Source organism: Haplochromis burtoni, unplaced genomic scaffold (assembly GCF_018398535.1).
Source record: "Haplochromis burtoni strain Fernald_Lab_line unplaced genomic scaffold, NCSU_Asbu1 Contig_276, whole genome shotgun sequence".
In the NCBI taxonomy this organism is placed as follows: Eukaryota; Metazoa; Chordata; class Actinopteri; order Cichliformes; family Cichlidae; genus Haplochromis; species Haplochromis burtoni.
In genome coordinates this window covers 184,484-198,517 of record NW_024582637.1, presented here as the reverse complement: position 1 = coordinate 198,517, position 14,034 = coordinate 184,484, and the positions used below count along the sequence as shown (strand labels likewise).

At 39.7% G+C, this 14,034-nt stretch overlaps 1 protein-coding gene across 5 annotated transcripts in view; it reads right to left on the bottom strand.

The window, feature by feature from the left end:
* Positions 1 to 978: 978 nt before the first annotated feature.
* The window catches only part of LOC102295823 (transforming acidic coiled-coil-containing protein 1), a 29,708-nt gene continuing 16,652 nt past the window's right edge, over positions 979 to 14,034 (bottom strand). For 3 of the 5 annotated variants that reach the window (XM_014339362.2, XM_014339361.2, XM_014339359.2), the window contains exons 3-15: positions 12,000 to 12,426; positions 10,181 to 10,235; positions 9,994 to 10,075; positions 9,392 to 9,444; positions 7,339 to 7,473; positions 7,134 to 7,210; positions 6,942 to 6,985; positions 6,529 to 6,689; positions 6,002 to 6,108; positions 5,789 to 5,909; positions 2,754 to 4,842; positions 2,300 to 2,413; positions 979 to 1,772 (exon numbers count right to left, since the gene is read on the bottom strand). In XM_014339362.2, the coding sequence (XP_014194848.1) occupies positions 4,774 to 4,842; positions 5,789 to 5,909; positions 6,002 to 6,108; positions 6,529 to 6,689; positions 6,942 to 6,985; positions 7,134 to 7,210; positions 7,339 to 7,473; positions 9,392 to 9,444; positions 9,994 to 10,075; positions 10,181 to 10,235; positions 12,000 to 12,426 (1,331 nt within the window). In that variant the 3' untranslated portion in view covers positions 979 to 1,772; positions 2,300 to 2,413; positions 2,754 to 4,773. Of the gene's footprint in view, positions 1,773 to 2,299; positions 2,441 to 2,753; positions 4,843 to 5,788; positions 5,910 to 6,001; positions 6,109 to 6,528; positions 6,690 to 6,941; positions 6,986 to 7,133; positions 7,211 to 7,338; positions 7,474 to 9,391; positions 9,445 to 9,993; positions 10,076 to 10,180; positions 10,236 to 11,999; positions 12,427 to 14,034 lie in introns of all 5 variants that reach the window. The other 2 variants (XM_042227676.1, XM_014339360.2) reach the window with 2 other exon arrangements.

Below are 14,034 nucleotides of genomic sequence, written 5' to 3'. Positions count from 1 at the left end.
TTGAAGCACAGCGACAAAGCACTAGTGTAGCCCAGTGCTATCAGAGACAAACATCCAAAGTTAAAGAAGACACATCAAAAGCAAATATATGCAAGTGTGGAGGAGTTTAAGGCTGTCAGTCAAAGGTGTTCATGGAAATTCAGGCTTTAAACTTATACAGAAAGGATCCTTTTTAACACATTACCTTATTGGCAGTTTCTATGGGTACTTAAGTTGAAGAGCTCATAGATAAAACTTAAGTATCTTAAATTTGTCTAACTTGCAAAACAGCAACTTCAGTGTTAAATGTTGTGTAAAATAATAAGTCATCCATCTGACATTGCCACAGGATGTAAAGAAACTCAGCGTATTCTAATAAAATGCTTAAAGCCTGCTTTATTCCACCTTTACACAAAAGTGACAATTGAGGTCTGTGATGCAACACTTGAGTGATTTAAAAAAAAAAAAAAGAGGGCTTAAAAGGTGAACTGACCTGACCTCTCAGTTTCAACATCTCACTCCAAGTTTAGTCAAGATTCTGGTTTTAAAGTTTTCACACATGTAAAGTCTCTCCTGGATCTGAGCACGACACCTTTGTAAGTGCTGAAATAACAAATATCTACATTCACAGGAGGGATTCTGTGTTCACTTTTGTTGCTTTCGGCAAAATTGTGTCCTCCTGTTAAGAGGAAGTGGTTGCACGTCATATGACCTGCCTCAGGACGGAGACCTACCTCACTGATTTCATATCCTGTGGCGACTGCACTGAAATTAACTTACACTGTTGCAAAAGGAAGCTTTGAAGTTTCAGCAGACCCTTCTGCTGCTGCTGAAAATCACAGACTGAATGTTTCCTTTACTGTACAGAAGACGCCCGAGGTGTGCTTTTACATCAGAGACATTAACATAAACACAAATTTAGTGAGGAGCAGTGTGTCAAATCCCACACCAAGGGTACCTGAGCCACAGTTTACCATGCACTGCACCCACACACGAAACAAGGGTGTGATTAGGTCTTTATTCAGACAAGCTTGCATACAGATAAAATAACAAAGCATCATCACAGACAATTTTTAACCTTTTAAATCAGTTTCAGATTACCGTGCGAAAGAGATTCGTTTTGTGGTTCTATGGTGTGAAGCAAGCTAGCTGTGCACTAAACTAGTGAGGCACCCCTTAGTTACCAAAACCACACCCGAGTCCCCCCCCCTGGGTGCATCAGAGCTGTGAGCTGTTCTTAACTTTGTACACATTTATTCACCACAAACACTCCCCAGGTTCAAATCCTCTTAAATTCAACAAGCTGCTACAGAGAACAAGGGTACTGTTTGAGAGGATGATAACTTAGACAAAGGAAGCAGCTTTAAAGCAGCTTGTACCTGCAGAACAGACCACACTCCCTTCCACCACAGCCGTCAAAAACCCTTGTTGAAACACGATATTTGTCACAAACCACATGAAACTCTCTGCAACTCAAATCCCTTTTTTGAACTTAAAAATAAAACAGATAAAGAGGAGGTGATGAATCACTGGAAGGAAAATAAAACAAAAAAAGGGAGGAAGAGATGAAGGAATTTACAGCTGACTCAAGGCCATACGCAGCAGCAGGGCTGTGATCAGCAGGACTGGGCTGGAAGAGATTGCCCCTGTGCTGTTGTGATGACCACCGTGGCTGTGACTCTTGTGGGGCCCGTTACAGTCATCGCCAAAGCAGCAATGCATCTTGGCTCCGGAAGTGCCGCTGTTAGCCTTGTCACAGAAGGCCTTGTATGTGCACGACTTCATAACTGTGTCTGAAAGAGATCGGGTCAGAGAGGGTGACGGGTAAGCTGCGTTGAAGTAACTGAAGACTTTCCAAGCACGCAAATGGACACACACATAAAAGATGTCATGTGACCAATATGTGGAAAAAAATTTTTTAGGTCATTTTAGTGCTTAGAATATCATCAGATGCATCTGATCTGTTACGGATTCACTCTGTGAAATAACAATCTCAGATTTTTGTTACCAACAGAAAAAGGTCTTGCCACAGCCCCTTCAGCTAAATGCATGAGAAAAGAGAAGCAGCTAAGTGAGTTTTATTAGTTTGTGGTTTATGGATTTTAATATCGACTAAAAAAAAACTCTTTATGGAAATGGAAACTGTTTAAGCACTATTTTAAGGAGCACTGGTTTCCTGAATCTGTGACACAATCAAGCAGTGGGTTGTCAGTGTTGTGCTGACCTCTAGTGAGGCACTACTGTCCAATCACATCATACTGGTTCTGCTTGTTTTTCTGTGTGTGTTTGTACATGTATATGTGTGTGAGTGTTTACTCACTGGGCCCTGTGATGGTGGAGCAGGCATCAGCGTACTGAGGACAGGTGGTGGAGCCCTGACGGTTGCAGTCTTCCTCATTGGACGCCACGCATGTGTGACATTTGAGAGCATGGCCTTCACAGACAGAACAGGAGAGAGTGCCTGGCTTGAGACTAAGCATGCATATTCAAAAAGTGGCTGCAAGCATGCAGGTATGCAACCACCTTCTTATTAGTCCATTCACCCACACACACACACACACACACACTGAGCAGAGTATCCAGCTTCTGTCGCCTCCTACAATTTGAGACTGGGGAACATCTGCACACACTCAAAGGTATTTAAGTATGTCCAACAGACAGGCTTAATTTGAAATATAGTGACTATATTCTCCCCCAAAAATGGATTCTCTCCACCACAAAGTCTCCAATTAGTATGTAATCAGCAAAGTTGATCCCTTCTCCTAAAAACTTACTGTGGCAGGCCAGAGAGATGAACAGCAGCACAGCCAGAGCAGTCTTCATGGCAGCAGGGCGATGGGTCACTGTGTCTTTTCAGAGTCCAGAGAAAGAGTGGATGAGCCGAGATGAGCGTCTGATGGAGGAGACACGGGAGGTTGAGGTGGAGCTGGAGGGGAAGGTGTCTGAGGGCATTAAAGTCTTATCGCTGTAATCTCCATCTATGATGCACAGCCAGCACACTGCTGTAATTGACTTAAAGCAAGCTTTCCCAGGGAGAGACACACGGTTAGTTTGGTGTTATTAACAGAATTATGAGGTAATTTGTTTGTTTTTCTAACTACTAAAGCTTTTTACAGTGTGCATATAAAATGTAATGTATGTGCAAAATGTAAGCGGTATGCATCGTAATCAGCAGCGAGTCCAAAGCTGCGGCCATCACATGCACACTGACACATACAGAGAACTCAGACAGGAAAACAAAAATCAAACATAGCAGAACAAATTCTATTTAGGTTTATTCAGGAAGGCTGTACAAACGCTCAAGTCGCTTCCACACAGGAGTGAGATCGTCATTTCTAATTCACAAATATATATTTAAATAATTACAGGGGCTAAAGTTACAAAGCCAATTAAGTTATCCGACATTAAGAAAGTTACAGTAGTGACTGACCAAAAAGTACCAACACCAAAATGAAAGGCCTATATTTTTAGTTTATGATAAAACCTGAATGAGCTTTGATCTTTTCACACATTTCTTTTGTTTTTCTAAAAGAGAAAACTTTTTTCTGTATAATATAGGAACCAGCTCAAATTTTACTGTTGTTGCGGCGCTGTGCCGATCTAGTTTTTATTGGTGTGCTAAGAAAAAACTGTGTGCATTCTGAAAAATGCAGAGATGTGAAAGTAAACATGCAATAAATTGATATTTTTCTCTTGCATTAGTAGTGTACTGCTGTAAACACAAGCAATAAGGCTCACATGTTCATCATCGCACATAAGCAATGGAAAAAAATACAAAGGTGTCAGAGTCTGAGAGATAAATGTGATTTAGTGAGCAATCGGTGACATACTGAAAGTTAAACAAAAACTGTTGACACACAGAACAGCAGCACTTAAAATAATATAATAGCCTTTAGCTGACATACAGAGTGACTCTTTTTCTCCTTTCCAGCTGTTCGCGATCATTAACACCAGTTAGTCAAATTTGTGTTTATGCACACAGGATGAAGCCGTGAATTTTTGTGATTGTCAGGTTAATTAATTAATTTTTTTACATATAAAGTGACTGATTAATATTCTGTGGCTTTTTGAATTGTCGAGCATCCCAAACGTGCCGCCGTCTGAACCAGTTTAAACAAATGATATTAATTATGTGCAGCTTGCTTTCAATATCATAACTGAACAAACAAACAAAAGCCTCTGTGGGCTGCTGTACTTCCTCAAATGATCCTAAACCCCTTTCTTCCCGTTTTGTGCAGCTTGACTTTAACCTTGACCTCATTCAACCCTGACGAAATACCCCTGAGCCTTCCTCGGTGAGCATAAAACCCACGTTTGCGTCGTAGAAAAATACACTTTATAGACTGCTTCTTTTATAGAAAATATTCCTTCTACAAAACTGAGCTGAAATGTAACTTTAAAACAAATCTCGACCTAGATTAAATCTGATGTCACCCTACATGAGGAGTTGCTGGGAATTTAGCGGTTAAGCTGCTGGGAAAATTAAGTTGAGTCACAAGTGAGCTGTTGTTCGCTGGAATGATTGACAAAAGCACAAGGCCCCCAGATGGCCTCAAAATGGGCACGAAGTCAAAACAAACTAAGATAATCACACGTAATTAACATGTATAGAGCGTTCTTGGTTCCTGTCACATGTAGTGCAATCGTAGTATACAAGAAGTTACTTTAGACGTCTGTACATAAGCAGGCTCTGAGATGCAGGGCAGGCACAGGGTATAAGAACTGCTTCAGGGATGAATGCATGCACGGGGCCAGAGGAACGGACAATCATGGTTGATTCCCATAAAGAAATCCTCAGTCTGTTTTTCCCATTTTGGCAATCAGCTCGTCACAGATTTTTGTCAGTTCTTCGATCTCTTGATTCTGTAAAAAAACAGAATAGAGGAAAGTAAGTAAATACCGTCTAACCACCAAAAATGCTTTTTTAAAAACTCAGCAGCGCTGTCATTTGACAGAAATCATGACCTAGATACCCAGAAGAAGAAAAAACACAACAAAAGTTTTCTTGTAAGCAGTTTCATGTAGGAACAAATTTCTATTTAGCGAACTTCACTGTAGAAGGAAGTGGCTCGTGATCGTTCAAGTGTGACAAGCTGTAACTAAACTTTCATGGTGTGCACCTCAGCTGTGTGGCAGCGCAAGCCAGCTGCATGATCCCTTTAGTTTAACAAATACAAGTGCAAATCATATGTAAATATTAATCGGATTGTTTCTTTAAGTACGCTTATTTGGAAATGATCCAGTCCAAGTCCAGACTATTTATTGTATTCAACTACTTTTTTGGCTTTTCCCTTTGGGGGTCGCCACAGCGGATCATCTGCATCCTTCTCACCTCATCCCTACTATGGACCTCTGTCACACCACCCTTCTGCATGTCCACCCTGCCTGCACTCTCTTCTTCACTGTCTTATTACTGTATTATTGTGGGGTCATGTATTATTGTAGGGTGTACCCTACAATATAAAGCACCTCGAGGCGACTGTTGTTGTGATTTGGCGTTGTATATAAAAGTGAATTGAAATGCATTGTCTATTGTTTGGATCGCTGACCCCAGGTTAACCTCATCCACCTTCGCCATCTCTGCTCCTTGCAGCTTCACACCTGTCTTGCTTGCTCTTATCTCAAGTGCATACCTCCACCTCTCCAGACTCTCTTGCACTTGCTCCCTACTCTCGCTATAAATGACAATGTCTTCTCTAAACATAATAGTCCAAAGAGCCTTCTGCCTGACTTCCTCTGTCAGCCCGTCCATCACTACTACACACAAAATGGGGCTCAGATCAGATTTTGTATCCATGATGCAATTCACCTTCTGCTGCAGGGCTTGTTCCAGAGACTCGTTCTTCATCTGTTCCTTCCTCAGGCTGGCGGTCATCGCCATGTTTTCTGCACTCGCCTTTCCACGCACCTGAGCGATCTCCTCATTAGCTCTAAGAGATGCATGAAATGAGATAATTAACAGAAACTGAATCTGTCGAGTGTTTCGTTTCTTATTGTAGTTTTATATTTGCTCTCTACATACTTGTCCAGTTTCTCCTCTGCATGCAGCTTTAGTGTTTGGTATCTCTGCTCCTCCTGCTTGACTCTGGCCAGATACTCTTGTGCACACTTCTTCAACACCTCTTCATTCTCCACGAGGAAACAAACACAGTGCACCTTAGAAGTCATCTTTACAGTGAATGCTTTTGTTATTCTAATTTTTCCTTTAACTCGAGTCTTTAACTAGAGTAATGCCCTACACTGTGATTTAACACGTTTACACCTAGAAGTCTTTCCAATAGAACCACATAAAGTGAGGAGTCTATTTAAGTCCTGGACCAAACTGAGGTAAAGATTTCAGCATACAATTAGTTTTTATGTGGCATCTGACGAAGATGGGAACCATGAAATATTGATCTAAACCTGTGTTGTTGCTCTTAAGACCACTGCCCTTAATCACAGGATACCATCCAACCTTATTCTGACCTTAATCCTCTTACAATCCTCCAATTTGTGCTACTATCAGCTCATCATCACAGCACTTGGACTTGACAGGCATATACCCCTTACTTTCTTAAAGCCCTCCAGGGTGCTCTTCATATTTTCGTAACGGCGAAAGACGTCAGAAAGCGAGCGCTCCACTGAGTTCAGGTCTGCCAGGGCAGCGTCTTTCTCCATCGTCACTGTGTGCAAAGCCTTCTGGGCACTCACAGTGTTGCGCTGCTCGTCCTCTGACAGAAGAAGAAGCAGCTATTGTTAAGGCGTGGCACACAACTTTTTCTCAGACTCAACTGCTTGAAATATTGCATTTTTATTCACAAGCAGGGAGGAATTTGGTTTTTCACTGATGCGACATAAGAAATCATAACTGCAGGCTCGATAAGAGATAACACAAATTCTTTGGAATGTTTGATTTAATGGAAAATTTTGATTTGATGGAAAAAAAAAATTGTTCAAATATATCTCTCAGTATTTCCACTCACCAATCATCTGAGCGATTGTCTTCTCATATTCTGCAACAATCTTTCTGTAATAAGACACAGAATGGTTTCTAAGGGCTACATATTCATTCATTCTGCTTTTAAAGGTGATAGAGGTGAGATAAGTTAACCTATCGTAGTTTATCAAAACCTTACGCGACCACTCTCATGGTAGTGGTTTCTCATATTTCTAACCTCATCTCATCCACTTCTTTCCTGCAGTCTTCATACTTTTTCTTCCAGTCACTGACTTCAGCCTCCTTAGTGATGATCTGAAAGAAGACGTTTCCTGTGAGCATGAACTGTGTGCATGAATGAAACCTTGTCAAAGTAAAAAAATAAAAATAAATACATATGATGACATGCAACACTGATGAATGAGTGTGATAGAAGAGTGTACCTCCTCTCTGATAAGGGTGAGAACAGCCTGTTTTTCTGCCTCACTGATGCAGATGGAATCCAGGACCTGACTTCCCGTTTTCTGCATCTCACTTCCCCCCGACTTGTTCTTCAATTTGCACGTGTCTTCATACTGCTGAGAGCAGAAGGAAATCAGTCATGCTCTCCTGTGTCTTTTTCTTTTGTACGGGGCTAATAAGCGGTTTACCCACTAAACCGTCGAGAATTTAAAGTTATCTAGGCCACAAACAGTTTTCACTATTTTGGGAAACAGCATTCAACAAAACTCCCATAAAACTGAACAAACTGCACACTTTAACAAAGCTTTTCTCTGTACTGGTTTAGCGTTCAATGCCGTTTTATATTTACACCATATATTCCATGTAAACTGTGCTGTTTTCTTGTTTTTGTGTAACTTTTCTGTTATATGAAGATATTCCACACACCAACTCCTTTCCTTCTCTTTGTTTTCCCTTTTATTTTTCTCTCAAACTGCTCATCTTTCACCTCACACCAGCCGTTGGCTTTCGATCAGCGTTCTTACAGACCTCAATCCTCCTCCTTCTTTCCGTCTCTCTCTCCTCTGTTGTTTTGTCCTTCCCTGGATTACGGCTGTCATATTCTAATCTGCTGAATGATAATTATAATCCATCTGTCACCTGAGCACAGTGGCAGACACTAAATACCTCCTGCAGCACAGTGAAGTCATCGTATCAGTACTGTACTAGTTTTGAGCTCTAAACTGCACACTGAGCATTCAGCCAGACAATCTTTCTATTTTTACTGTGCAGAAGTATCAATTAATTTATTATGAAGCAGCAAAGTACCACTGTTACTTTTACACATAGTGCTGGAACATGCCAGGACACGTCAAAGCCATTGTTTTTAAAGTGAGTGTTTTGTCTGCAGACTGCATTTATACTAGACTACATTTAGAGCCACAAACAACATTCCTGTCACAAGGCAGAAGTTCCAATCATTTTTTTTGGCAAAGTGACTTTTATATATCCTCTGTTTATCCTGCTAAAAAGTGTCACTGATGTAAAAAAAAAAAAAAAAGTTTTTCAAGACAGATCTGGCCAAGATGGCAGCAGAAATTGCAACAGATATAATATAACAGTTCCACAAAGATGTTTTAAGTGGCCAAAAAGAAATGGATTCCTTATAATGTAGGTACAATAATGCAGAGTCATAAAGATACTTGCAAAACAGGTAATTTCTTTATTTTATATATAACCATAAATCCTGTTAATTACAGTCTATTTAACAATATAAGTAGAGATGTTACCATTTCTACTTGAAAACTGCCTAAAATTCGGTCTGAACATCAAGGCTGCATTTTGCCCTCTTTTCATCCAGCTAAAATTTGGTCGCAACATCAAAGTCCCACAAATCTCAAAATAATTTGTCCAGTTGTGAATTTAAGGAAGTACGATAGGCATCGGTGCGTTGGTATTTCTCCAAAGTCATATTTATAGCCAAAATGTAGTCCACAAATGGCATTTACTATTTCACATAAAGTGTCATAATTATTGGAGTTATATATGTTACATGGGAAGCTTACAATTAAGTGCTCATTGCCATTATTCTTTATTTTTTCTTATAACGTTTTTATTTTTAACACAGACGCTACGCAAACTAGAACAAATGAGAAACAGACTGTCAGTCAAACACTTGACTCATGAATGTTAAAAGCTTTGCCTGAGACATAAAATATTGCTTTAGCCCCACCTAGTGTTCACTAGATGGTATTATCATGGAGGGTGCAAACAAACAAAGAATATGCACGACAGCTTCTAGTTTGATGATGTATAAATAGACCAGGTTTCTGGCACAACTTCACCTACTTCCATGGAGATGCATGGAGGAGGGAAAAAGACTAAAAAGGTCAAAGCTCCAACAGCACATTGACCAACATGAAAGCCTCAAGCCAAAAATCATTGGTCTAACAGTGAAATTGCTCTATATAGTAAGACTTTTGCTGTCTTTAAATGGATTGTACATGCAGCAGATGTAGGGAAATGACTGGGTGGGAAAATGTGACGGTATCTCACCACAGAGCAGCAGTCTGATGCCTCAGGTTTGGATGTCACCTGGCAATCTTGGACTAGAAGGAAACAGCAGTCACTGGGTCATTTAGTGCCATATAATGTAACAGACTAGGTTACAGTACACAAAATATAAATGTATTCTTCTAAACAACATTTTGTTGCGTAAAATCTAATTGCATTTTTTTTTTAAATTATGATGTAAGTATTTCACTCACTACATATATTTGAATTATTGTGAATGTGAGCTGTATTTCAATGCTTCTAGGCCCCCTAGCACATTTTCATAATGATTTTCTTTCACTTTCTCATGCTCATAACTCACAAAGTAACAGGGTTCAATGTGATGCAAAATTACATGTGAAGTTAATGATTACTGTGTATGTGACGGTACAGCAAAGATGACCTAGTTGATGTGCAGTATTGATTAACCCTGGCTGATTGTTTGATCCAAGTGGAAAGCTGATGCAGGCTGACAATTATTAACAGTTATCTGATATTGGGATAGTGTGTGCCCTGTGTACTGTGTGTATTATGGTGAAGTGGCCATGAGAAAAGTAAATACAGTATAAAAGTATAAATAAACCTAAATTAATCATTTGACTCACTGTTCTGGTCCTTTTCTGGTTTGACCCCGACGCTGCTCGCCAGTTTCTCCTCATCTGTGGCGTGGTCTCCATGATGGTCATCCTTCAACAGCAGCAAACTCAATCATCCATAGCCATTGCATGTAGTTTGCAGTGCTAATGAACGAGTCTGAAGCTGCTCAACAGCAGAAAACCTATTAGTGCTTACCTGTCCGTTAAAGTCGTTCTGGACCGGCTGGTTCTGCTTTACTTTGCAGGAGTTCCTGAATATGAAGGCAAACGACAACATCAGCACTAACACAAACAGATCACGTCCGTGTGTGCATACATGTGGACAAGTGTGATGATGAGAAGAGAAATTAGGAGACAGAGGAAGCCTTACAGCTGGGCCACATAGCTTTGCTTTGTGTGTGCTGAGCTCGCATGCTCTGCTAAAAGTGCTGAATTACACACAGCAAAAAAAAGCAGATTAATGAAGAAGCTGTTTGCCAAATTTAAATAACATTTGCACAGAGCATTGGAGGGATGTATAGGGTTACCACTAAACCATTTCTCTCATCTACTTAATAAGATGAATTCCACAATTTCTTCCACCTTCACTTTGTGATCAAAGGAGAATTAATGAATGTATGCAAGACAAAAAAAAAAGAAAAAGAAAAGAGCTGTAGTTACACCACACAAACATTTCTGCACCTACAGTTACAAAGTACTTACAACAGAACACAGAGGAAATGGACTTGCTCAGCAGTCCTGAGGCCACACAGAGAAAAGGGACACAGCATGACAGGGTTTGAAGGAAAAGGAAGGAAAGACACAGGAGAGGACGGGATAGGAGTCAGGGTAAACACAAGGTGAGTGCAGGATTATTGTTCTTTAGTAAACTGAAAACTGAGGCAAAAACTAGACGGCAGATAAAGCGATCATCCAAACATGTCCTAAACATCTACCTGCCGGTGCTATTTTTACCCTCATATGTTATCGTCCACTCAGATACCTTGAATAACTAAAACTAAAATAAAAAATAAAATCTAGGTAAAAAAACAAAACAAAAACATTTATTTTATTTAAGAAAAGTAACACTAAAAATAACTGAAATGATATTGTGAACTCACAAAACTAACTATAACTAACTATAATGTGTTTTTGACTTTAATTTGATAAAAATTTGTTTCTTTGTTTTAATCTTCTGTGTTAAGCACATTGAGTTTATGCATAAAGAAATATCAATAAAATTCCGAATGCCATTTCACATCAGGATCATTTTTGGGATATGTTAATAAAACAACAGTTAAGTTGCTTTTTTAACCATCCATTAGTTAAAAAAACAGGAAAAAAAAAAATAACCATGCCTGTGCCGAATCTTTTTTAAAAGCTCGAATTAGTGTTAAATATGGAGTTCTGGTTAAAAACCACCAGAGGGCGATGCTTGACATCTTAACATCGTACGACGAGGGGTTACAGAAACGTTAAGGAGGTTAATACCTTTGAAGAGAAAAATCTTTTTGCAAAAACAAAGCTTTTCTTAAAAATACTTAATCCAGGTATGAAGACAGGACTTCAACATCCAGTCTTTCATCAGCATCCACAGGTTAAAAGCAGGCATTTCAAATAAAATCTTTTCTGACTAAATTCTAAAACTTCTTAAAATAAAACCAACACTACTGCAAAAAAAAAAAAAAAAAAAGCATTATTAAACACGATAATGCTGAATATTACTTCTTCATTAGAAAGAAGAGAAGAAGAAAAAACAGCTCACAGGACTTTTTCAAGACACACAACAGGCGACCACGGCTGATTAAAATGGGAACACTTTGATCTCCTAGGTTCATTGAGGACAATAGTGAGCATTCAGTACTGTTCCCTACAGCCACTAAAAGAGAAAAGCACTTGTTCAGCTTGAAAATGTGTGAGTCACCCTGGCTCAGATTCAGCATTTGTGTAACTGCAGTCACCGACTGGAACAGGGATGATTATGGCTGATGACTGGAAAGGACAGGGCTTCGTATACAAGTCTGTAACGTACTCACGTGATAATTGACCCTTTGGGCTCGCAGGTCAGTTTTGTGCTTGGTAGCAAAATGTCAGAGTCCATGTTGCCATTGAGCAAATCCGAATCCACACTAATGTCATGACTGAGAGTCAAGTTTGAATCCGGGCTTGAGTCGGACGTCACCGGAGCCTCGTCATCCACCTCGGAGGGATCGGGTTTGTTCAGCGGAGAGACGACAGACAGCGTCGGAGGCCGGGCAGCCTGTGGAAGAGTCTTTGATGGGGAAATGACCACTTCAGGTTTGTTACTGAGGGTGAGATTAAGGTTCTGATCCAAACTGAACCTGCTGTTGTCAGGCGAGGAGCTGGCAAGGTTGTTCAGAGAATCGACCTCTTGGGATGGAGCGGTACCAAGATCCTGGCTGGAGACTGTATTCAGAATGTGGTTTGTAACATCAGGAAAAACTGTGGAAAAAAAACAAAAAATAGAAGTCAGTTTATTTACAATTTGGGTATGCTGATTTAAACACACGTGGAGACTAAAATGCGCACTAATGTAGGTTTACGGAAGCTGTTTTCAACTCTCTACAGTGAGAGTTTCAACATTTAGGATGCAAAACCCTAAAAACAGACTCATATGTTGCTGACAGCCTTTATCGATCTACTTGTGCCACAGGGCTGCAAAGATATTTTTAATGTGACTGTGATCCTGAAGAGCTGTATCGGAAGTGATCGAGAGAAAACAGCTGTAATAAAATCAGGATCTGTGTCAAACAAGCTTCTGTACAGGATCACATGCAAAGGATCCAGTTATGTTTTGGTGAGGCAGGTGAAGAGGGAGCCAATCTCATCTGAGATTTGCAGCTGGAAAAATTATATAGTTGAAACACTTAACATGCTGACAAAGAGTCAATGAACTGCTCCGTAGAACTGAAAATCTAAAAACAAAAAGAATCCTCTATTTAAATGTCACTACTTAGCTAGTTTGTCATATAAGTTAACTAGTTAACCTTTGTACTGTGAAAAAAAAAAGAAATTAAATGAGGGAAAAGGCCGAGCTAAGACGGAAAACACCTGGATTCAAAGGTTGAGAGGTGTGGCCCAATACTTTTGTCCATATAGTATATCGTGAGGTGGAGCGGGACAGCTGGCCATCGGAAGGTTTACTACCCAGCTCCCCATCAAGGTTATTACAATTTTTTTTTACCTCATTTATCTGAATTCTTTCTTTTGTTTGATTACATTGTCCCTCTGTTCAGCACTTTGGCCGGCGCTTGATGTCTTTTAAATGTGCTATACAAATAAAGCTGACTTGACCTGACTTAAACTACAAAAAAGGGTTAACTCTAATAAAGATAAAAACTAGATTTTCGACAAAGAAATTACCTGAAACTATTTAGTGAGCTTGGAAACTCAGCAGACGTTCTGAGTTTTAGTTTAGTAACAATTTCATTACAACTTGCCTGATGAGGCTTCGATGGATGTGTTTGTAAAGACTTTGGATGTATACAAGACTGTGACACTGTACTGGTTTCCTTGCATTTTGCCTCTGACATATGTACTCCATTCAGTAATAACAAGGACTAAACTTAAACTAAACACTTTCAAACAATAAAAGCTAAACTGACGCAAGAAAATCTACTGCGGAAACTAACTAACTGAAACTAAATTAAACAAAATTTCAAAATGAAATTAAAATAAAAAACTACTCAGAAAATACAAAAACTATAATAACTCTGCTCCCCATGGCTGCTTGTCACAGTTCCACTGGGCAAGATACTGAACCCTGAGTTGCCCCTGATGCATCCACCATAGGTGGATGGATTAGAAGGCACATAATATACTGTAACTTTGACACTAACATTTTGCATCATAATTTGCTGCTAATGAAAGAATACAATAGGGGTGTTAACCAACATGTTAAATGTAATAACTTGTGCAAAGCATTGCTATCTATAAATCCACTCCTCCAGTTCCTCCAGACTCTCTGATTGTAAACCACGAAACCTCACATCCCCATCCTGTGTCTATGTTAAGACTGCATCTGTCTCTGGAGGATTTAACCTTGTAGTG